Source organism: Filicampus tigris, chromosome 20 (assembly GCF_054856515.1).
Source record: "Filicampus tigris isolate MCC_2025a chromosome 20, RoL_Ftig_1.0, whole genome shotgun sequence".
Lineage (NCBI taxonomy): Eukaryota > Metazoa > Chordata > Actinopteri > Syngnathiformes > Syngnathidae > Filicampus > Filicampus tigris.
Genome location: NC_141236.1, coordinates 3216066 through 3237621, shown reverse-complemented (window position 1 = coordinate 3237621; position 21556 = coordinate 3216066). Strand labels below are relative to the sequence as shown.

At 40.5% G+C, this 21556-nt stretch overlaps 2 protein-coding genes across 8 annotated transcripts in view; one reads left to right on the top strand and one right to left on the bottom strand.

Annotated features, from left to right (window-relative positions):
- The window catches only part of fmn1 (formin 1), a 97928-nt gene extending 84068 nt beyond the window's left edge, over positions 1-13860 (bottom strand). For 4 of the 5 annotated variants that reach the window (XM_086018037.1, XM_086018040.1, XM_086018039.1 and 1 more), the window contains exons 1-5: positions 13502-13859; positions 13260-13424; positions 12822-13050; positions 8923-9023; positions 4880-5019 (exon numbers count right to left, since the gene is read on the bottom strand). The gene's annotated coding sequence lies outside the window, so the exon portion shown is untranslated. Of the gene's footprint in view, positions 1-4879; positions 5020-8922; positions 9024-12821; positions 13051-13259; positions 13425-13501 lie in introns of all 5 variants that reach the window. The other variant, XM_086018048.1, reaches the window with a different exon arrangement.
- ryr3 (ryanodine receptor 3) overlaps positions 1-21556 on the top strand; it is an 83414-nt gene that overhangs the window by 58193 nt on the left and 3665 nt on the right. The window contains exons 64-102 of one of the 3 annotated variants that reach the window (XM_086018036.1): positions 378-438; positions 527-765; positions 864-945; positions 1828-1958; positions 2050-2168; positions 2369-2567; positions 2658-2752; positions 2864-3009; positions 3126-3213; positions 3295-3387; positions 4161-4328; positions 4691-4750; positions 4894-5028; positions 5484-5596; positions 7028-7412; positions 8751-8863; positions 8948-8999; positions 9090-9146; positions 9601-9700; positions 9801-9880; positions 9965-10041; positions 10121-10194; positions 11546-11560; positions 12277-12357; positions 12440-12528; positions 12659-12787; positions 12854-12958; positions 13350-13431; positions 13510-14789; positions 14879-14931; positions 15008-15170; positions 15626-15712; positions 16539-16724; positions 17084-17214; positions 18178-18220; positions 19859-19986; positions 20566-20626; positions 20769-20915; positions 21277-21411. In XM_086018036.1, coding sequence (XP_085874162.1) covers positions 378-438; positions 527-765; positions 864-945; positions 1828-1958; positions 2050-2168; positions 2369-2567; positions 2658-2752; positions 2864-3009; positions 3126-3213; positions 3295-3387; positions 4161-4328; positions 4691-4750; positions 4894-5028; positions 5484-5596; positions 7028-7412; positions 8751-8863; positions 8948-8999; positions 9090-9146; positions 9601-9700; positions 9801-9880; positions 9965-10041; positions 10121-10194; positions 11546-11560; positions 12277-12357; positions 12440-12528; positions 12659-12787; positions 12854-12958; positions 13350-13431; positions 13510-14789; positions 14879-14931; positions 15008-15170; positions 15626-15712; positions 16539-16724; positions 17084-17214; positions 18178-18220; positions 19859-19986; positions 20566-20626; positions 20769-20915; positions 21277-21411 — 5582 coding nt within the window. Of the gene's footprint in view, positions 1-377; positions 439-526; positions 766-863; positions 946-1827; positions 1959-2049; positions 2169-2368; positions 2568-2657; positions 2753-2863; positions 3010-3125; positions 3214-3294; positions 3388-4160; positions 4329-4690; positions 4751-4893; positions 5029-5483; positions 5597-5838; positions 5939-7027; positions 7413-8750; positions 8864-8947; positions 9000-9089; positions 9147-9600; positions 9701-9800; positions 9881-9964; positions 10042-10120; positions 10195-11545; positions 11561-12276; positions 12358-12439; positions 12529-12658; positions 12788-12853; positions 12959-13349; positions 13432-13509; positions 14790-14878; positions 14932-15007; positions 15171-15625; positions 15713-16538; positions 16725-17083; positions 17215-18177; positions 18221-19858; positions 19987-20565; positions 20627-20768; positions 20916-21276; positions 21412-21556 lie in introns of all 3 variants that reach the window. The other 2 variants (XM_086018034.1, XM_086018035.1) reach the window with 2 other exon arrangements.

Sequence of the window (21556 nt, the reverse complement as noted above, 5' to 3'; positions counted from 1 at the left end):
ATTTTACGACTTAATTCCTATTCCACAAACACAATATCAATCAGAATGAAGTGTTTAGACTATTGGGGCTGCATAGAACATATTACTGTAAAGACAATTTTGGGGTAGACTTCCCTTTAAACAATGTGAATAAGAATTTACTTTAGTATTTCTTCTTACTCTTTTGATTTACTGCCATTTGACGAGCACCACCGTTTGCAGCCATGAAGTATTATTGACCTCGGAAGAAATTTTGAAGTAACCAAGAAATTACTTTACAGCCCCTGCATACTGTATTTGCTAAAAATATTGAGCACTTTAACACATGATATCAGATAATAATGTGCTCTATTTCCAAAAGGATCCTGCCCCATTCCTAATGGAATTTACTCTTACAGGAAGTGACTCTTCAATGATGGTGAGCTGCCTTCACATTCTCACTCACTCACTTGACACCAGGCATGTATATTTCAAATTTCTCTCTTTCTAGACTAGACAATACACAAGTGTTTGCACCGCATATAATTCTGCACAATTCTTCTCTCAGAACAGTGATGAAGTCAGGTACAGAGCTGGTCAAAGCTGGGTTTCGGACCTTTTTTGATAATGCCGCGGAAGACCTGGAGAAGCTTCTGGAGATGCTCAAACTGGGCAAGTTCATGCAATCGCGTGCCCAGATGAAGAGCATCAGTCAGAGCATTCACTACGTGACTGTGGCACTTCTGCCTATCCTCACTGCCTTATTTGATCACATCAAAACACACAATTTTGGTGTGGACCTGCTGTGTGAGTTCCTCTTTCCATGTTCAACATTCAAGCAGTCTTTACACTGTTTTTACACACTATTTAGCATGTCAAAATTATACATTGGATTTATGTTTCAGTGGATGATGTTCAGCTGTCCTGCTACCGAATCCTTACTTGTTACTACTCGCTGGGAACAGGAAAGAGCATCTTTGTGGAAAGGTGGACCACTTACTCCATATTGCCCCAAAAGCAATAAAATGATTATTTTGGTGCCATATTGTGCCAAGGAATGCTGTTGAGTTGAATTTAGGAGTTTCATTTAACCATCAGTTGTTCTTTGGCGCCATCAGATGGCAACTTGGTGCTAATATCTATAGGAAATTACAGTATGTTAAAGTGAGCTAAAGTTGAAGTCAACCCAAAAATGTTGTTTATAAGAATATGTTCTTTGCAGGCCGTCTTGTTGAAATATGGAATTCTGATTAATATTGTGTTTGTGGAACATGAGTTAAGCAGTAAAATCCACCCATTTTTGTTCATCTCAGGGGGTGGCCATTTTGCCACTTGCTGTCGAGTGATAAAGACATCACAATTGCTCAGGGCTCAGATAACGACCAATCATGGCTCAGCTTCAGAAAACAGTTGAGCCGTGATTGGTCGTTATCTGAGCCTTCACCAACTTCGATGTCATCTCCAGTTGACAGAAGTGACAAAATGGCCGCCCCCTGAGATGGGTAAAATCCGGTGGCTTTTGCAGCTTAACTCATGTTCCACAAACGTAATATTGATCAGAATACCGTGTTTAACTAGTGAAGGAGCATAGAACATATTATTGCTAAGAACTTTTTGGGGTCAATTTCCACTTTAAAGAGTTTCATTTAGACAAAAGTAGTGCTTTTCTGCTATTTTGTGGGATCTATAATCAATTGCAAACTTTTTTGGAGTGGGGTCACTTACTCGCGCATATCATTTGCACCAGGGAACACAGCATCCTTTTCTGCGTAAACTTGGGCCTAGCAACATCAACGTAAATCTTGTAAAGTGGCTGTCATTGTTTTTAATTTTAGATGGACTATACACACTGTCCATGTTGGCTTGCAGGTATCTGCCAGCACTTGGTGAGAGCCTGGCCACTCTAGTGGGCGCCATGCCTGTAGCTTTCCTGGAACCTCATCTGAACACCCACAACCCACTCTCCGTCTTCAACACCAAGACACCACGCGAGAGGGACAGTCAGTGTCCACTTTTTTTTATTTGATGTTTTTTCTTAGAATTGATGCATCATTTCGATACATGTTTTTTAAAATAGCGTTACCTCTCTAGTCCTAAGTATGCCTGATACGGTGGAGGAAATGTGTCCAGAGATGCCTCGTCTTGACAAGCTGCTCAAGGATGTCAACGATGTCTCAGAGACTGGCGCGCGCTACACCGAGATGCCGCAGGTACAAATATTGAGAAAATATTAAGCATAACACTTCAACTTAGCGGAAAAGTAACAGTGGTGCACTGGTTCTTTGCGAGGTGTAAGGCACCCAAAACGAATTTGGTTTTCACAAGGTCTATACGTAAATATCACATTGAATTGGTAGTTCAGCTTTGCATCTCTGTCATTTATTGATACGTCCCTGACTTTCTCCTGCAGGTGATTGAAGTGATCCTGCCCATGCTGTGCAACTACCTGTCCTACTGGTGGGAAAAGGGTCCAGAAAACCCACCCCTGAGTGGTGAGTCCTGCACCATGGTGACATCAGAGCACCTCAGCATCATTCTCGGGAACATTCTCAAAATCCTCAACAACAACCTGGGCATTGATGACGCTCCCTGGATGAAGAGGATTGCAGGTAAGCCGAGACAAGCAATAGTCTGACTCTAAAGAAAGCCGAGGCAGTGTGTGCATGAACAGCCTAAATCCAGATTGTTTCTGTGTCTAGTCTACTCTCAGCCAATCATCAGTAAAGCAGGAGCAGGTCTGCTGAGAACCCACTTTTTACCAACACTTGAGAAACTGAAGAAAAAGACAGTGAAGGTAGAAGCAACTTGAAGTAACTGTAGTGCCGATTAATCATTGCCTGTGATTGCCTGCATGTTGTATTCTGTCATTCAGCATGGAGCTATAGAGATAAATTATGTGTTGCAGGTTGTGTCCGAGGAGGAGTTATTGAAGGCTGATGGCAAAAGTGACAATCAGGAGGCAGAGCTTCTCATCTTGGACGAGTTTGCTGTGCTCTGCCGAGACCTCTATGCCTTCTACCCCATGCTCATTCGCTATGTCGACATCAACAGGTACAATATGTGGTTCATGGATCAATTTACTATTCAGCATATTGCTTCTTATCTTTTATCTAGCAATGATGTTACCGTACTGTAATAGTTCTGGCTCATCTTTTTGTCTGCACCAGGTCGAGGTGGCTTAAGGAGCCTGACACAGACTCCAATGAGCTCTTTCGAATGGTGGCAGATATCTTCATCCTCTGGTGCAAGTCACATGTAAGTCATATATTCACCAAGTTTGCACACATCACAGTAAAACCTCGCGGAATGATCATTTTCTCTCTTTGATGACCGCAGAATTTTAAGCGTGAGGAGCAAAACTTTGTCGTGCAGAACGAGATCAATAATTTAGGCTTCCTCACTGGAGAAGGCAAGACGAAAATGTCCAAGGTAAGTATGCTGATGAAATATGATGGGAATGAGAAGTGACAGATCATTTGCATGAAGGACAGGTCATGGCCAAAACAATTTGATTTGTTTAAAGAAGTCAACCCCCCGAAATTCTTTACAGTGATATGTTCTATGCAGCCCCACTAGTCTAAACACGGTATTCTGATTGATATTGTGTTTGTGGTATGAGTTAAGTAGTAAAATCCACCTGTGTTTTGTCCATCTCAGGGGGCGGCCATTTTGTCACCTGCTGTCAACTGAAAATGACATCACAGTTGATCAGGGCTCAGGTAACAACCAATCATAGCTCAGCTTCAGAAAACAGGCGAGCCATGATTGGTTGTTACCTGAGCCCTGAGCAGCTGCGATATGCTTTTCAGCCGACAGCAATTGACAAAATGGCCGCCCCGTGAGATGGTTAAAAACGGGTGGATTTTGCTGCTGAGCTCATATTCCACAAATGCAATATTCATCAGAGTGCCGTGTTTAGGGCATAGAACATGTTATTGTTAAGAACATTTTTGGTTGACTTCCTATTTAAGCAAATAGATCACTTGGTTTTGTAATTAGATTTGATTAGTATTGTGATAAATATCTTTCTAGCTCCAGCTCACCCAGAACCATAATGGGGAGAAGTGGGACAGAAAATAAATGCCTAAATATACTGTTATATTATTCCGACATAAACAAATTGACTACTAATATATTGCACATAACAGAGAATCTATATAGTTGAAAAAAAGGGATTAATAAGATGCTTTTGGTCACTTTAGTCTGGTGGTGACCAGGAGAGGAAGCACAAGCGTCGTCGAGGGGAGTACTACTCCATCCACACTTCTTTGATTGTGGCTGCATTGAAGAAGATGCTGCCCATTGGCCTCAACATGTGCACCCCAGGGGACCAGGAGCTCATCTCCTTGGCTAAGATGCGTTACAGTCTGGTGGGCCTACCCCCTAAAACATTTAAACATGTTTTCCTAAGAGCTCTTATTTACTTGTTTTTGTAGCCATTCTTAACCCGGTTGAAGACACATTTCTATTCTCTGGCTTTTGATCAGACCTGAAATTTTCGGCTCTTTTCCGGTGTTAATTGTCCCGTGTGCCCTTTTAGTTATCATGATACTGGCAGATAGTGTTTTATGTTAATTTATTGATTAACACTTGTGTATTATGACCTTTTTATTGTTTATTATTTGTAAAGTGCTTTGTTACAGCTCTAGCTGTTATGAAATGTGCTATATAAATAAAATTGTATTGTATTGTATTGTATCAAGTTATACAGTGTATTCTCTTATGGTCTTAGAAAGATACTGATGATGAGGTGAAGGACCACTTGCGCCAGAACCTTCATCTGCAGGACAAGGTAAGTTGGATGTTTAACAAGCCAACAGTTTCAAATCTACCGGTACTCTAATCGTGCTCATGAGCTCCCCTAATCCAATGAGATCCAAAGTAAGTACTTAAATGTTCTACTGTCATAATCACGCGTTACCTATGTCGTGGTAGTCCGACGACCCAGCTGTCCAGTGGCAGTTGAACCTCTACAAAGATATCGCGATGAAGAGTGACGAGCCGGTTAACCCAGAACTCACGGTGGATCGGGTTCAGAGCATCTCGGCCGCAGTTTTCCACCTGGAACAGGTAAAAAATTAGATAAATAAATCGATAATATGTTTGCCTATGCTATTGAATATGATCAGTACAACTGCAAAAATGCTGCTGTTTGAAAGACAATGACACTATCAACAATATTAAAAAATATGGTTGTATATTGCAGTGTAGTATTTCACTAATTTTTATCGTTAGCCTAATAGTATAGCTGCCGAAGAAGTCATATTTCAACATTTTTACCTAATTTGGGGAAACAAAGTTGGGTCAAATTGACCCAAGTAACGGTCCATTTTTTACCCCGAATTGTGTTATTTTTAACCTAACTGTTTTTAGAGTGTAATCCAGTGCAGTTCTATAGTACTGCAAATTACAAGCACAATAGTGAACATAGTTAAATTACTATGTCACAACACAATGGACAAGTATGGGTTTTTTTTGTTTTTTATATGAGCAGTAGAATTAATTTTGCGGTTTGTGCTGTACAGGTGGAGCAGCCTTTAAGGAATAAAAAGTGTGTGTGGCAGAAGCTGCTGTCCAAACAACGTAAACGGGCAGTGGTGGCCTGCTTCCGAATGGCCCCCCTTTATAATCTACCTAGGTAAGAGTCTCCCTGCTTAAAAAAAGAAAGACAATGTCAATAATTTCCATATTGACATTAATTATTGAACTCACTGAAGTGAAGATTTGTTTCTTCTCAGGCTAACTTTAAATAACAAGCAATCCCCAAGTAGTAGTGGTGGGAGATTGGACACTGTGTGGCCATGTAAAACCTCATCACCTCCCTAATGACATGATCTCTGTGTTGTTTTCTTGCATAATACTACCTCATCCCTCCCTCAGATACAAAAATAATAATTACTTCCTGAATGGCTATCGGGAGGTTTGGCTGGAAAGGGCATTCAAAGCCTACAGCTTTGACCGCTTGTTCTCGCTGCTGACGGTAAAGTGAAACTACGGGGCGAATGTTTCATCTGTCCAACCCCCCTCCTCCCCTTCATCCACCAGGCCGTCGACAGATATGTGCCAAGCGGCCAATTATTTCAGCACTGTTGGTTCTGATTGGTCAACTTGAATAAGTCTCAAATTGAACCAAAAAAAAAAAGTTGCAAGTGTCCCTTGAAAGGAGTCGATTAAAAATGAAAACCAAGTCATGAGTTAGGAAGTAGGCTCATTAAGTAATATTTGCTTATCGCAATATAAAAGTAGATTTATGATCCGTTTTCAGAGTACATTTATTCAGAGCAGTCGGGACACTTGCATAATCTAATGAGATCCATTGCAAGTGCTGTATCTAAAATTCTGCCTTTACAAAAATAATAATTACTGATGGTCAAATGAAGCACTTATGATATTTCTTGACTCCTCTAGATGGCTCTCTTGGTTTAAAGATGCAGTGGAAATTTAATACATTTGCATTGCAATAGCGTTTATCTTTAAACCAATAGCACCATCTAGACGGGTGAAAAAATATCAAAAGTAGTTCATGAACCTCCATTTTCCCCAAAAGCTTCATTTTATTATTAATAACGCTCTAAAAATTCATATTTACAAGTCTGAACCACCAGAGATATCTTAGTATAGGATCAAAGGATTACAATCTGCATCTGTTCGTTTTGTTATGAAAGTTCATACAAGGAAGTAATAGGATTCACAATCAAAGTCATAAAATTCCACCATCATGAGTTTCCTTGAATTCTTGGATTTTTAGTTATCATGATACTGGCAGATTTTTGTTTTATCTTGTATTGGATCACATTAGTGATATTCTTCCTAATGTTGCGGCTGGCAATTTGTATGTTCCTGGATTTTAGATTTCATTTCAATTTATGAAACACGTGACCAGTCAGAAAAGCCAGTGGGTCCCACGCCACCCTGCCTGAGATGCACTATTGTGGAACCTCTCCCTCCCCCCTGACATCACTCCTTCCTATCGCCTCCAAAACCTCAACAGAACCCACCCACCCTAATGCCACTTTACCTCCCTCCCCCACTCCTCTCCATTCCTCCCCAATGCCTCCCCCTTTCCCAGGCATCGTGCTATCAACCTCTTCATCCCGGCCTATCAAAGAATATGGATAGAGGCAGAGGAGTACTCCTTTGAGGAAAAGCTAGTTCAGGATCTGGCAGTAAGTACTGGGCGGCCCTCGCCCGTGTCCCGTGTGCCCTGCGTTGGCACCCCTCTGCCAGTCCTGCCCGCCGATCGCCTCTTTAGCTCTGTGCCCGTTGAGTCTTGGGAGCGCACCTGGGTGGGGACCTCGCCCAAAGCATCGAGGGCACCCCGTTCTAGGTGTGCCAAACCCTTCAAACAGAGATCCGTTCGAGGTCAAAGACTGCATGATCGACTCAGAAGGCACAGGGCCGGCTCCGGTGCTCACAACTCTAGAAAGCCAGGCTATACCATTCTGACAGCAGTGGTAAGGAGGGCCGCTCGCTAGACACCGTCACTCCATGTTGTTGGCTGTCAGATCTGGATCCAACCCATCAATTGTCCTTTGGCTGTTCTCTGTAAGTCTGTAGCGTGACGGTGGTGATAAAGTAGGCTCTGTGGACGTGACATCAGTGGCATGCTCGCAAGATCACATTTCACACTCAAGATCAATGCAAACTATTCAGTAAGCAAGACTCGAGACATTTGTCAACGCGGGTACATTAAAGTGGGAGTCAACCCAAACATATGTTTTTCCAGAATATGTTCTATGCAGGCCCACTAGTTGAAATACGGAATTCGGATTCATGTTGCATTTGTGGAATATGAGTTGAGCAGCAAAATGCACCTACTTTTAGCTAGCTCAGGGGGGTCGTCCATTTTGTCACTTCTGTCGACTGAAGACAACATTGAAGTTGCTCAGGGCTCAGATAACGACCAATCACGGCTCACCAGTTTTCTGAAGCTGAGCCATGATTGGTCGTTATCTGAGCCCTGAGCAACTTCATTGTCATCTTCAGTCGACAGAAGTGACAAAATGGACGGGCCCCTGAGCTAGCTAAAAACGGGTGGATTTCTCTTATTCCACAAACGCATTATTAATCAGAATGCCGTGTTTAGACTAGTGGGCGTGCATAGAACATATCCAGAAAAAAATATGTTTGGATTGACTTCCCCTTTAAGTACATAAAGTAGTGTTTTCGTTTGTTGACATGATTACGGTAAAATTACCTTTAGAAGGGCCGGGGGGATGGAAATAGATGATACAATACAATAAAGATGCAGACTTTTTTCCTCCACTTATGTCATCATGCATTATTCTATGGGTGCACTTATTCGTCGTACCAACCTTGGACACACTTGAGTCCCAAAGTCCTGTTGGTTTGGATAGTTTGAGCACTCTGAGGCTGGAGTAGTCATACTGATTAATGATACTATTCAGGTCTAGGTGGGTGGTGTATCAGTCACACAGTCAGGTGATGATCCAATCTAGGTTTGTCCGGACTACAGTGCCCTCTTAGTTGTTTTTCGGTTAGTTTAAACACTTAGCTATTTGGGACGTTGTCAAGTTCATTTTTCATGTTCAAAATCATCGGATGGCTGTTTGCTATAACGTGCATGTGTTTGTAAACCCCTCTTTACTCATCTTGTCCTTCCCACAATTCATCGAGACATGACAAATTGCATCTGCATGAGTCATTTCAGTGTTCAACCGTCCAACATTGAACACAGCGATTAATCGAGGAGGTAATAGGAGACAAAGAATGATTAGTGCCAAGTTGAAATTAGACCGGAGCTCATTATTCACACCTTTTGGACTATGCAGAAAACTCCCATGAAAATTGTGGAGGAGGATGAAGAAGAGGTGGCTGAAGTCCAGCCAGACCCTCTACACCAACTCATCCTCCATTTTAGCCACAACGCTTTGACAGAAAGAAGGTGCTGTAGTGGAATAAACAAACATTGCAGAAAGTCTGTTAAAATAGTTGTTTTCTTACCTTAACATCTCTCTTTTTTTTCCAGTCACTTAGAAGAAGATCCTTTGTATATCGCATATGCTGACATGATGGCAAAGGTCGGCCTCTTATATTCTATTCATCTAAAAAGGAATGAAAGAAAAAAAAAACCCAAAGTGAACCAACTTTGAACGTCTTTGTATTCTCAGAGCTGTGCAGAGGATGAGGAAGAAGAGGATGCAGAAGAGAAAGAGAAGACGTTTGAGGTGGATGCCTTAGCACAAGAATTCCCAACCATACTGCTGTGGCACATTACTGCGCTGTGCAATCATCAGCTGTGGGAAATGTGGGAATTAACCAATTGGTTAGAAAATTATAATTAATGCAAATAATGTACCTTTGATCACCTACCTAAGTCAGCGATTCCTGTATTGCGACAGGCAAAACAATAAATACTCTTCCGCTGGATGGTAAAAAGATACAATTAACCTGCGTATCCACACAACGGATTTTAGCAAGGCCCAAATTTTACACGATATACATTTGTGAGTCAACTGAGGCGAGATCAATATTATTTCAGAGTCTATAATGCACAGTACAGCATTAGTACTTTTTGAGATTTTCTGATGTAAAATATGTCAACGAAGGGCACTGCTTTAGAATTACAATAATGTCATGTTAGCACAATCTGCCAATATGTGTCTGTCTAATGGCCATCAGGAAAAGGAGATGGAAAAGCAGAAGATTCTGTATCAGCAGGCTAGGCTTCATGCTCGTGGGGCAGCTGAGATGGTCTTGCAGATGATTAGTGCTAGCAAAGGTAAAAATGCGGACAGTTTCTTTAATGAAAACAAATTAAAAAAAATAAACACTTTCTTTTACCATTTTCCCTTTAACAAAATAACTTATTTTTCCATCAGGGCACCTGGGCCCCATGGTGACTTGTACCCTCAAACTCGGCATTTCCATCTTAAACGGAGGCAATGTGCAAGTTCAGCAAGTGAGTGTGTTTATATGTATTGGCCTACATAGTGCATGAGAAGCATTCTTGCTCTAAATGTAGTCATTTTGACCCTCCTCCCAGAAAATGCTGGATTACTTGAAAGAGAAAAGAGATGCGAGCTTTTTCAAAAGCCTCTCAGGACTGATGCAGTCGTGCAGGTAGAGCGGTGTTTCATTATTCATACGATGAAAAAATATATATACTCGAGTGTATAACTTGTGAATTTCTTTGTGCTAGTGTCTTGGACTTGAATGCATTTGAGAGGCAGAATAAGGCCGAAGGACTTGGCATGGTGACAGAAGAAGGTTCGAGTAAGTCTTAACAGATGCGTCATTTGAAATTCAATTTTCAAATTCATTCAGTTTCTAATATTGTAGCTATGTAGTTTAAAAAAATAGAATATAAGGGTTAGAGTTAGGTCAGTTAGTTATAGTTACCATAAAAATACAAAAATATCTATTCATGAAACTTTGCATCTTGTATTAGTTTGTATGTATATGTATATATATGTATATATATATATATATGTATATGTGTATATATATATATATATATATATATATATATATATATATATATATATATATATATATATATATATACATATATACATGTATATGTGTATATACATATATATATATATGTATATATATATATATATATGTATATGTATATATATGTATATGTATATATATGTATATGTATATATATATGTATATGTATATATGTATATATATATATATATATGTATATATGTATATATATATGTATATATGTATATATATATGTATATATATATGTATATGTATATATATGTATATGTATATATATGTATATATATATATATATATATATATATATATTTTTTTTTTTGGTTTTTTTGGGGGGGAGACACCGATATCAATGGAACTAGCCGTGTTTGGGCATTGGTGGCGGTCTGGATCGCATTAAATGGTAGTAATACAGTGACTGGACTGCTGAACTACTGCTCATCCTGATTGGCATAAACTTCATAAGTGTTTAGATAGTTTGATAACTCACCCATGATAGTGATGGGGAGGCCTCACTTTGCTTTTGGGGTGAAAACATCCCTGCATTATTTTTCAAACAACCACTTTATGGTCTTGGGTGTATGGTGGCAACTTTGTCAAAAAATGACCTTGTGGATGCAGGTGACCAAAATAGGTTTCCTCTGCATGAGCCTGCTGTGACCATGATCCAGTAGGAGCCACTGTAAGTGTTGTAAAGTGGATGAAATTGGTTTTATACTATAAAAAATGATCTTAAAACACCAACATGGCCATTTTAACAAAAAAAGACCTTGGTTTTCCCTCCAACTTACAACACAGACACTCTTCACTTGATATTTTCACATCTATGTGAGTCTTTCATTATTCAGTCTACTACTTTAACAATTCACTGTTACTTCCTTGTGTCTCTGTTATGATGACAATTACATGTATCATGATTAAACTGATTGCACATTTCACAGGCAGGTTTTCCAGAAGTAGTTTTTAACTGCATGGCTGCGATCCTCCAATGTAGTCTTCATACTTCTTTGTACTGTAATTCACTGTCCTCTCTTTTACATATGTCTTCATATATTGTTTGTCTCTTTCCTCTCATTTAAAAAAAAAAAATTAAAAAAAACATCGATGGCAGTCCACACTGAGCGGGGTAAATAACTAATTAAGAGCATCTTCATATGCTTATGCTTCATAATGAATGTCTCCATGGCACGCTATCACTCCTTATACTCACCGAATGCATGCCGAGTGATTGATGCTTGGACACCATTGCTTATCCTTTGTATTTCTGTTCCCATTCGTATTATTTTAACACATACTACTGCAAACAGCTTAATTGTCCTAAATTATAAATATAGGTTAAACCAAAGGATGTGCGCGCTTCCACTTTGGGCCCAGTTCACCAAGATGGCTATATGGGCTTTACGAAATGTATCTTAATTTTTTTTAAGTATGGCAATATACATTTAGCTTTGTTGGCTGGATTATCTGATCTGAATTTGGAGTGAATGTTTGTATCTTTGTGTGTTCTCAGCTCGTATCTAAAAAGATGAATCCTTCATCAAATTCTATTCAGGCCTGCATGTGAACGTTATCAGGCTTCCTCTTGCTTATGGAAATGTCGTAGTGTTTCACTTTAATTCATGGAAACAGATAGTATCACTGTACTTTGGATTCAGTTTTCAACCTGCAATCTAAAGGTCACTAAGCTTTAAATGTTTTTAACAAGTAAACTCTGCTGCTTGCTTTGTACGCATTGCTTCTTAGGAAATTGTTACATTAAGATAAAAGATGATGTATCAAAAGAAAATACGTCATATTCCACTGTGTGACATAAATCATCAACATTATCTGTTCTTTGAAAAGGTTCCAAGGTGTTACTGAATGATGAATTTACAAAAGATCTGTTCCGGTTTTTGCAACTTCTGTGCGAGGGGCACAATGGGGGTAAGTTGAATTCATGACAGTTTTGAAACATTTTTTTTTAAATAACTCAGTTAAAAACATAATAAATATTGGTTCCCATTAGAGTTCCAGAACTTCCTGAGAACTCAAACTGGAAACACAACCACGGTCAACATTATTATCAGCACTGTTGACTACCTGCTCCGCCTTCAGGTGGGTTGATAGCTCAAATAAAAAGTAAACAGAGCTACCAGGACCTTCATTATCATTGATAAAAAAAAAGAAGTGGTGTATTTGTGGGGTGTTGTTTATCTTAATACAATAATATCGTTTTCCCTTTTAGGAATCGATCAGTGACTTCTACTGGTATTACTCTGGAAAAGACATCATTGATGAGACTGGCAAAGTTAACTTCTCTAAAGCGTTATCTGTGGCCAAGCAGATATTCAACTCCCTGACTGAATATATCCAGGTAACAAATACTAAGCAATCGGCAATAAAAATACCTTAATTCTAATGATTTATGTGCCTCTTCCAGGGTCCTTGTATTGGAAACCAGCAGAGTCTCGCTCACAGCAGATTGTGGGATGCAGTCGTGGGCTTCTTGCATGTTTTTGCCAACATGCAGATGAAACTGTCTCAGGTACTCAACGACAATATTATTAGCCCAATTGTTGTTGGGCGTCTATCTTTTTTATTCTCTTCACACATTCTTCACTTGTTGAGGCGGGTCTTCTGGAAAGCATGTTGGAAAAAGCCAAAGATAAGATAAAACACCAGCTAATTCTTTGCTAAGGTCTTGTGTGACATAGGGTAAGGGGACAAAGTTTTGTGTTAACTTTAGGTGAACATTTTGGTCGGATAGTTTGGTTGAATTGCACATTGTACAACATCAGGGCCATTCAACTTTGGAGTTTGTACTGTATATCACTGTTAATTCTCACGGGTCTGCACGGTGGTGTGTTCTTGTAATAGCCGTTCTTTGGTTTCGAAGATACTTTTAAGACATGCTCGTGTCTTGTCTGTCCCTGTAGGATGCCAGTCAGATTGAACTGCTGAAGGAGCTTATGGATTTGCAGAAGGACATGGTTGTCATGCTGCTGTCTCTGCTAGAAGGTAACGGATTGACACTTTTATGAACCGAATCGATCGTTAGTGTGGTGCAGTTCATGCAAGCGTGTCTTACCTTCTCAGGCAACGTTGTGAATGGGACAATCGGGAAACAGATGGTTGACACCCTCGTGGAGTCTTCGAACAACGTTGAGATGATCCTGAAATTCTTTGATATGTTCCTCAAACTGAAGGACCTGACAACATCAGAAAATTTCAAGGAGTACGATGCCGAGTGCAAGGGCATCATCTCAAAGAAAGAGTTCCAGAAATCAATGGAGAGCCAAAAGCAGTACAGCCAATCGGAGATCGACTTCCTGCTCTCCTGCGCCGAGGCCGACGAGAACGACATGTTCAACTACAAGGAGTTTGTGGAGCGATTCCACGAACCGGCAAAAGACATCGGCTTCAATGTTGCCGTGTTGTTGACGAACCTGTCCGAGCACATGCCGCACGACACCCGACTCGCCACCTTCTTGGATCTGGCCGAGAGCGTGCTGAGCTACTTCGAGCCTTACCTGGGGCGCATCGAAATCAACGGCAGTGCAAAACGCATCGAGAGGGTGTATTTTGAGATCAGTGAATCCAGCCGGGAGCAGTGGGAGAAGCCGCAAGTCAAAGAGTCCAAACGCCAATTCATCTTTGACGTGGTCAATGAGGGAGGCGAGAGTGAGAAGATGGAGATGTTTGTCAATTTCTGTGAGGACACCATTTTTGAGATGCAACTGGCCTCACAGATCTCTGAACCAGATGCTGTGGAACAACTGGAGGAGGAGGAAGAGGAGGAGGTCTTTACCATCCTGGATGAACTGGCTGGAGAAGAGGGCTCCTCAGAGTCTGCTTCTGCTTTCACGACTGCATGCCAATCAGTCAAGAAGAGGTTGCAGCACGTACGCCAAATTGTTTCTGTTAAAAGCATCCGCAAGAAGCTCAGGAAACTCAAGAAGCTGAGCATAAGGGAGATGATCACATTCTTCTTCTCCTTCTTCTGGATGCTCTTTACTGGCTTCTTTAAAGGAATCAGTAACCTTATATTTGGTTTCTTCCACGTTATCTGGTCTTCCATGTTCGGCGGCGGCTTGGTTGAAGGTGCCAAGAACATGAAAGTGACAGATATCCTCGGAAATATGCCTGATCCCACTCAGTTTGGCATCCACGGAGATACCGTTGAAGGAGAAAAAGTAGAGGCCATAGAGTCTTCGGGAAGTTCGGACACAACTATGATTCCAGCGGCAGACATAGCTGAGGTTGACACTATGTTGGACATGCTGAACGTGCCCAAGAGGGAAGGCGGGAAGCTTGTGGAGCACGGGCTGGGGGATGTCTCTGAACTCAATGGTGAGACCTCCACCACAGACCACAAGGTTTGTTGACCAACTTAACTAATCACTTTTCATTTCAATCATATAAAAATCAAGATCTCTGCTGAGTAATCATTTTGTCTGCGCTTTAGAAAACCGCTGCCAAGGCTGACGAATCCCCTGAGAGTGAACCCGAGAAAGCAGAGTGAGTATTTCGTATTTGAGAGGAAAAGTGTAAAGCACAAAATGGTGTCAGACTATAACGGCAATGACAAACATAGCACAGAGAACCAAGAGAAGGAGGACCAACCTAAGAAAGAGGACGCCAAGGAGCCACTGACCGAGGAGAAGCCCAAAGCAAAATCAAGTCGACCCAAAGAAGCTTCTCCTGCCTTCATGTCCAACGTCTTTTCCACACTTGATGTCTATCTGACCAAAATGCTGGTAAGACCCCAGATGACACAGTCCCAACATAGTTCACAGAATACCATAGAGGTTTCAAACACAATCGAAATGCTGCTGGGATGAGATCTGCCGGAATAATAGCCATCATTCCATGCGTGATAAAAACGGGGTTGAGGAGTAGGTATTAGTTCCGTGCTAGAACCGTTCGAGGTCAAAATGGCAAAGTTGTTTCTTTTAGCTCTTCCAGCCAAGACTGCGGTATGCCGCTTATGTTCGAGCAGCTTGGTTTGGGGTACGACGTTAACGTACCACAATACGTTGAACACCAGTGCTACCAGTGCGTTATACTTCTTTGTAAAATCAGAAAGAACTGCATATTTGACCCAGCTTTACATGTTTTAATGTTATTGGTTTATGGGGGCATTGCTACATGCATTTTCTGTTTTTTATAACATCTCAGTGGATCGCATGTTGGTATTCAACTGTCTTGACAGAATTATCTGGCTCGCAACTTCTACAATCTGCGTTTCCTGGCTCTGTTTGTGTGCTTTGCCATCAACTTCATTCTGCTCTTCTACAAGGTAAACACAACAGCAACTTAAAGAGGACTCCAACCCCAAAATTTTCTTTGCAAGAATAGGTTCTATGCAGCCCCACAAATTTAACATGGCATTCTGATTACCGTAATACTGCGTTTGTGGGATATAAGTTAAGCAGCAAAATCTACCCATTTTTGTACATCGCAGGGGGAGGCCATTTTGTCACTTGCTGTTGACTGAAAATGACATCACAGTTGCTCAGAGCTCAGTTTCAGAAAAGAGGTCAGCTGTGATTGGTAGCTACCTGAACCCTGGAGCAACTCTGATGTCATTTCCAGTCGACAGAGGTGAAAAAGTGGCCGCTCTCTGTGATGGCTCAAACCGGGAGGATTTTGCTGCTTAACTCATATTCCTCAAATGCAATATTAATCAGAATGTTGTGTTTAAACTAGTGAAGGCACATAGAATATATTACTGCAAGTAATTTGTTGGGGTTGACTTCCCTTTAAAAGGCTTCTTCTTCTCATCACTTGACCGCTAACAAAAAAGTTCAAGTACACATGCACCTACAGCCAAAAAAAGGTCCCAGACAGGATCTGTATAAAATAAAGAAAAAACATGTCAAAGATAATAAAACTGTTTGGATCCACACCAGAGATGCATTATTTTAACAATATGCTGTATATTATTGTGGTTGAAGATTGCATTGATGTTGACGGTGCACTACCACTACATTATACATCAGTCCTGCCTTTACAGTATATCATTTATCTACATTGGAAGGGGCAAATAAAAATACTACACTGTTTGCTTGATATGAACGTCATCGATATCATTGACAAGTTAACTGCATTTAATTTTCATTTAGGTCACTGCAGAGGAAGAGGGAGATGATGAAAACCACTGGGAGGAGGACGACGAGGACACGCTCTTTGACATGGATGAGTTTGTTCTCCAAGAGAGCACCGGCTACATGTTGCCAACCTTGCGCTTCCTGGCCATATTCCACACTGTCATCTCCCTCGTGTGTTTGGTGGGATACTACTGTCTGAAGGTTGGCATCTTCACAACACGTCCTTTCAATCCTAGTCCTTAAACCTGATTTACTTTACTAGCAGAAACTAAATGCGAGTTCAATCCAACAGAGCATACGCTCTTAGTGGGCGTATTGCATGTGATCGAGCAAGATTGTCATCTTTTACTAAGATTCCAAATGGTGGGCGCTAAATTCAGTGTTGGCTCACTCTTAACAGATTGGGCACAGATTGGCGACAGTTGAAAAAGAGGTTGCGACCTCCTTACTATTATAAAGAGTGTTTTGCTTCTTGTATAGCTCAGATCGCTTTCACCATGAAAAAAAAAGAAAAAAAAAGAGTCCCTTTGTTTTTGTGACCCCTATTGTCCGAACTTTAGGTTCCTTTGGTGGTGTTCAAGCGAGAGAAGGAGATAGCCAGGAAGTTGGAATTTGATGGCCTTTACATCACCGAGCAACCGTCCGATGAGGACATCAAGGGCCAGTGGGATCGACTAGTCATCAACACACCGTAAGTCAAACCCCATATTTTAACTACCGGCTGTCTACTCATATACAGTGTGTCCATAAAGTCTCTTTACAATTTTACACATTTATTTCAAAAGCAAATGACCACACAAATACAAAATAAAGGAAACTGTAGATGTTCAAGTTTTTTGTTTGTTCGGTTTTAAATTAGGTCTTCCACAACTCCCTTTATCTTACTCTGTGCCTGTATATTTGTTTCTTGTACCATGTACACATTTCCGGCCATGACTGTGGTTTCGCCAAGTCTGCAAATCCAATTTTGTTTCAATAAACCACAATACATATTGTGCCTTTTTTTTGAAGAGTAGACATTTTTAGGGGCTTAGCAGGGTACCTAAAATTGAATATGATTACCGCTAAAAACTCTGATAACCACTGAGCACACAAAACAAAATCATATCAACTTCTCTCACCAATTGCTTTTTAAATATTTTTTCAATTGTTATGGGCACCCTTTAAGTCAGTCTGGTCACTTTCCATCTTGATGTAACAATTCCAAATAGTAGACTAGGAGGTAATTGGGGGAATTGTGGCTAGATTAGACAAGGGAAAAAGGTTTAAGAAGGTGGAGCAATAATTGATGGATTTACAAAAAAAACTAATGATGGTCCAACATCATGTTAGATCATAAAACGCCCAATCAGATTTCTTTTTCAGCTACTCAGCGGCTTATTGACATGGCATCTGGGGATTGCTGACATCCTTTGATTTATTAACTTGTAGGATGGATCATTACCAATTTACAATTTGAATGGGATTGTAATATAAAAATTATATTATTGTATTGTTATTTTTCATAACTATATCAGCAAAATTGTCCATCCATCTTGAGCATAAAGGTGTTTATAATACATTTCTTATTGCAGTTTGATACGATAACAAATGCACAGTATGCATTGGTGCAAGTGTCTACGATTAAGCCCCCCCTCCCCGTTTTCTTTTATAGATCTTTTCCCAATAACTACTGGGACAAGTTCATCAAGCGCAAGGTGAGTGTGAACATTGTCATACTACCATCATGTATTAGTATAAATTAAAATTCTCACCCCTGTACTACTTTTACCTACATGTACAAAATCATACTCTATGAATTTTTTTTTGCTCGTTCTAACTACATTAACAGCATTTTTAGGGATTGAGTTGCAAGTGTCTTCTGTTTCGACAGTGACAATGATCTTCCGATTTTTGTGAAGAGAAAATTCTCTTACCGTGCTGACAGTTTCGGCTGTGACTGCAGTCTTCCTCGGAGCTGTCACTGCTTCCACCTGACTCAAAGGAAGGCTGCAGTGACAGCCGAAACATGTCAGCACGGTAAGAGAATTTTCTCTTCACAAAAATAGGAAGATCATTGTCATTGTTGATACAGAAGAAACGTGCAACTCACTTAACGAATAAGAAGACAAGATGAACATTATTGGATTAATATTTTTAGGGATTTATTGTCAACATAAATCCATTCACAAACAGATGAATTGATATCTAACTTAAGTTCACTAGAGTTAAACCTGAATAAAACAGCTGAACACAGATTTGACAAAACAACTTGTAAACAAATTTTATATTGAAAAAATACACATGAAATTGTATCAAAACCTAATGGAGCAAACTGTGATATTCTACAAAAGGAGACCAACCACACTTACCCCCATCCCACAAATTAGGCTGGTTTGCAGAGCTGGGCACTTGACCCTTTTTTGCCCGCGACCCTCCACCCTAGACCTGGGTACCCTTCCGGCCACAACCCTCCGGCCATATTCATAAACATTGTTGCCCCCCCAAAAAAATGCATGATGCCCCCGCGGGAGAGGTTTATTTAAATATGATTAGCTGGCTAACTTACAATTCAAACCGCTGTGGACACGCTTCAAACACGCCACTTACTCACGTACTTACCCAGCTGCGTGTACTAAATTCCATTGCGAGCCCTGGGGTTGGTTTTGTCGTATTGTATAATTATTTGGGTCCAACAGACGACAAGTCTGCAAACAAGTTACTTATTTTCCACACTTTCCCTCCTTCACACTTCCCGGCCTTCAAAATAAAAGCATGCCAGCAAACCACCACACAGCAGTTTTGCTACGGCATATTTCCGGAAGTAGGAAAGTGCATGATGTGCCATACTTGAGTGCTGCACGCATCTTGAATATATTCCCGGACACAAATTGTTTTGAAAGAAGGGGCGTTACTTTGCTTGTGAAAGTCGGCCGAAATTTGCAGTCGGAATCGCTAACAGATGCTCCGAATTAGAGCCGAAATGGGCAAGACGAGATCGGTCTAACAAAAAACGAGTTTTTGATTATTTTTTTTCCCCGTACAAAAATTGTTATAGGCGTACGGAATTTGAAATGATCAAAAAACGTATAAAATATGGGGAAAACGTACAAGTTGACAGGTATGATGACGATTAGTTGGGGAGCTAGGCTTGGCTGCATGTAGGGCACTGAGTCTATTTAAAAAAATAAATAAATAAGGCACATGTGAAACTCCAGGGCACTCCAGAAACCACACAATTTGTATAGAGTACATATGTAATTCAAGTCTTAATGCAGATAAAAAGCCTTGCTACATGGGCTATCTCCGTGACCGAACTGCTTCACCGCGCTCTCTCTCTTTCCGTCTGTGTGTAGGTGATCAACAAATATGGGGACTTATATGGAGCAGAGCGCATTGCCGAGCTCTTAGGCCTGGATAAGACTGCTCTGGACTTTGACCCCACAGTGGAGACTGTAGAGAAGGAAGCTTCCCTGCTCTCCTGGTGAGAACACAGCTGCTGTCTCGCGCCTTTAGATGTAATATTACATGGTGATATATGTATTAAAACATCGCACATTACACCTGGGGAGACTTTTGACACTCAAGTACAAGTTACATCTGCTGAAAATGTGAACTGATTATGTCTTCATAAAGGCTAAAGGCAAGTACATGACAACAAGTATGAATGTTACTTGATTTGATCAATTGTCAGTACTGAGGAAGAGTGGCAGAAAAAATTAAATGTTTGGATTAAGATTACGGTACGATTTTCTTTTTATGAAATCTTTTGCACAATCTCAAAATATTTTTTCAATGTATTACTAATTACACCATCTCAAGAGTAAATTCAACAATGTGTTATCCTGCATTAATAGAAGCCCAAACAAACATTTTGGATAAGGCAAAGGCCCCATGGAGACGTGCGCCGGCTCTAATTGTTCGTACACTGTGGTTGTCGATAACAATGCTTTTTTTTTTTTTTTTTTTTTTGCATTCTACATTTAAAACAAAACACACACAACAGCGTGTGTTTTGATGCCATCTGAAGAACACCACTGTGCTTTTCTGCTTCTGTTGACAGGCTCAGCTCCATTGACACCAAATATCATATTTGGAAATTGGGAGTGGTTTTGACTGACAATGTAAGTATATGGTAGAGCAACTGTGTTCATTAGTAAGTTAGAATTCATCGTCTTGTGCGGTGGCCGTTAAAGGTTTACATGTTTCCAGTACATGTACATTAATGAAAGAGTATATTAAGCATTAAGCACCTTTCTTTTACAGTCTTTCCTGTATCTAATCTGGTACACCATCATGTCCATTTTTGGACACTTCAACAACTTCTTCTTTGCTGCCCACCTGCTGGACATTGCTATGGGCTTCAAGACTCTCCGTACCATTCTGTCTTCAGTCACACACAATGGCAAGCAAGTGAGTATTGTCACCAGCAGGGGGAGCCGCAGGAGACAATTTTCAAGCTCAAGTCAGCTGATGTACTGTTCATCAGCTGTTTGCTCAATCGTGAAAATCGGGGGTATTGAGTCATGAGGAATCAATTGGAAGTAGTCATGTGCATCAGGATTACGTCAACGGACATGCTTTGACTAAGGTATATGTCACATCAATGAAAAGAAACGCCCTTTAAACTTCCCCCAAAATCTTGGACTCTAAGCCATTTAATACATTGATTCATCCATTTAATTATATTATATTATAGCTATACTGTGCTTTTTTTCGTTAGAGAAACACAGTTTATTTATTTCTTTTTTATATCAACTCTTCCTTCTCGCAGTTGGTGCTGACAGTGGGTCTGCTGGCAGTGGTTGTCTATCTCTACACTGTGGTGGCCTTCAACTTTTTCAGAAGGTTCTACAATAAGAGCGAGGACGAAGACGAGCCTGACATGAAGTGTGACGACATGATGACGGTATGACAGGCCGTTTCCGCTGCCTTTAGAAACCTGAGTGAGTTCATTTACTGATAGGAAAATAAAGAAGCGGTAACTAAGCTTTTGTGGAATAAAGCAGCCGCAGCCTTGAACAAGGAGACATTTGAAAGATGACTGATCGGGC